The sequence below is a fragment of the Penaeus japonicus genome, unplaced genomic scaffold (genome assembly GCF_977035675.1).
Source record: "Penaeus japonicus unplaced genomic scaffold, GWHDUDI00000001_assembly GWHDUDI00000015, whole genome shotgun sequence".
Lineage (NCBI taxonomy): Eukaryota > Metazoa > Arthropoda > Malacostraca > Decapoda > Penaeidae > Penaeus > Penaeus japonicus.
The window spans coordinates 37,408,310-37,410,809 of NW_028234417.1; the positions used below are offsets into that span (position 1 = coordinate 37,408,310).

Here is a 2,500-nt window from a genome sequence, read left to right on the forward strand (position 1 = left end):
CTCTCTCTCTCTCTCTCTCTCTCTCTCTCTCTCTCTCTCTCTCCTGATCTCTCTCTCTCTCTCTCTCTCTCTATCTCTGCCTCCCTCTCTCTCTCACTCTCTCTCTCTCTCTCTCTCTCTCTCTCTCTCTCTCTCTCTCTCTCTCTCTCTCTCTCTCTCTCTCTCTCTCTCTCTCTCTCTCTCTTCTCTCTCTCTCTCTCTCTCTCTCTCTCTCTCTCTCTCTCTCTCTCTCTCTCTCTCTCTCTCTCTCTCTCTCTCTCTCTCTCTCTCTCTCTCTCTCTCTCTCTCTCTCTCTCTCTCTCTCTCTCTCTCTCGCTTTCTCCATCCCACCTTCCTTTCCTCTTCCTGCCCCGCAATATTCCTCTCTTGACCATACCTCCCCCCTCCCCCCTCCCCTAGGGACCAGTCTGAGATCGGGGAGCGGGGCATCAACCTCTCGGGCGGGCAGCGGCAGCGCGTGGCCATCGCGCGGGCGCTCTACTCCGACGCCCGCACCGTCATCATGGTGGGCGCAGGTCGCTGAACAGTTGCTCAGCTGACGTGATTATATGTATTCATAAAGCTCGTGATTATATGTATTCATAAAGCTCGTGATTATATGTATTCATAAAGCTCGGTGTATCCATATCTCTCTGTATATCACTGATTGTTCAAGGAGCATTTGTGTAATCATAGTTCTATTTTCTGCTAAATCCATGATATAACTATTTCCTTCTACCCCCCTCCCTCCCCTCCCCCTCCCCTGTCCGACGACCCTCCGCTACCTAGGACGCGCCCTTCTCCGCCCTGGACGCAGGCGTGAGTGCGAAGGTGTGGGAGGAGGGCGTGCTCAAGCTGCTCCTCCAGCGCCGCCGCACAGTCATCCTGGCGACTCACCTCACTCACCTCACCCGACACGCCACCAAGGTCAGTCGTCTCCACTCGCCCGAGACCGAGTGCGTGTGCGTGTGAGTGTGTGTGTGTGTGTGTGTGTGTGTGTGTGTGTGTGTGTGTGTGTGTGTGTGTGTGTGTGTGTGTGTGTGTGTGTGTGTGTGTGTGTGTGTGTGTGTGTGTGTGTGTGTGTGTGTGTGTGTGTGTGTGTGTGTGTGTGTGTGTGTGTGTGTGTTTGTTGATTTGTCCACGTATTAGAGAGCGTAACCGCACACCCCATATATACACGCGAATGCTTGAATGGAAGAGGAGAGCCCTCGTGACCTGCTTCTTGTCCCGCAGATTATCTACCTGGAGGGCGGCAGCATCAAGCACCAGGGCACGCCCTCGGAGGTGGCCCGGGCCGCGCCGGAGCTGTGGCGCGAGTGGGGCGCCAAGGAAGGCGCCCCTGTAGGGGGGTACGACCAGGAGGGGCGGCTGGACGGGCGTACTGCGCGGGAGAGGTGGTCGTTGCTTCGCCTCGTCACTAGGATCTCTATCCAGAGGGGCTCGGCCTCCCCTCACCACACGCGCAGGGGGGGGCGGGAGGAGGTAGGCTTTCTTCTTGGATAGCAAGGCTTGTCAGTGTTTCATCTAGTGTATTTTAATCTTTTCTATTCGTTTTGTCATTCTGGCGTGTTGCCATCACGCCTTGCCTGCAACAGCCTCTCTGAAGGCTGTTGCTGGCAATCCTGCTGTTCACACTCTGCCTGCGCATCAAAACGCCCATGCTTTACCGATGTGTCTGCGCCCCAATCCCCAGAGCAAGGAGGTGGAATACTGCCCCCGCCCCGTCAGGAAGTACAGCATCAACCGCCACGTCAGCCACAGCGCCCTCCTGCCGGGGGATGAGTGCGAGTACCTTCCCGCCCTCACGCCGCCGTTGCCGAGACACGCCTTCGCACACACGCCCTCCAAACTCCCACTCTTCAGGTGAGATTCCGGAAGTGGACAGGCGTTGCACACGTGGTAAAAGGTAATCGGTGTGCCCGGGAGAGAGTGTCTGCACGGGGCATGGCTCCGAAGAGATGGAATTCTCTAGACTAGTCCCGTCTTCATTCTGACTGCGGCGAATAGTCAAATGGCTAGATGTGATATGGGGGACATGCAGTCGACCTGTGTCGTTGGCTGCGTTTTGCTTGTTTTGCTTTAATAAAAGAAAACACAGCTGTGACGTTTATAATGGCAATCTTTTTCGAAAGCATCACACGCCCGCCACATCGCCTCCTCATCCATGGCTCTATCGCCTCGCCCTCTCCCCCAGGATCAAATCCAGCGCGCCGGCCTTCGGCAGGAAGTCCTCGCGGGCGGCGCGAGGGGGGCTGCCTCGCCACGCCAAGAGCCTCCCGCCGCAGCCCCGGCCGCTGCCCCGCATGCGCTCCTCGCCTGCCTTCGCCCCGCAGGGCAACATGCTGCACAGGCTCTTCTCCAGCGCCTCCACCAAGTAAGGAGCTCTCGGAGGGCTTCCTGCCCGCCTACTCTTCTTCCTTTTTATCTTCTTCTCTCTCTTCCTTTTCCTCAGATCCTCAGTCAAGCACATGGGCCTCGGAGGCGCATCTTGTTCTCATTCCATTTTTTCTCTCAATTACCT

General features: G+C 56.7%; 1 protein-coding gene across 2 annotated transcripts in view; it reads left to right on the forward strand.

Annotated features, from left to right (window-relative positions):
* Sur (Sulfonylurea receptor) overlaps positions 1-2,500 on the forward strand; it is a 28,803-nt gene that overhangs the window by 16,337 nt on the left and 9,966 nt on the right. For both annotated transcript variants that reach the window (XM_043021675.2, XM_043021676.2), the window contains exons 15-19: positions 400-505; positions 769-906; positions 1,213-1,461; positions 1,673-1,842; positions 2,174-2,353. In XM_043021675.2, the coding sequence (XP_042877609.2) occupies positions 400-505; positions 769-906; positions 1,213-1,461; positions 1,673-1,842; positions 2,174-2,353 (843 nt within the window). The remainder of the gene's footprint in view (positions 1-399; positions 506-768; positions 907-1,212; positions 1,462-1,672; positions 1,843-2,173; positions 2,354-2,500) is intronic.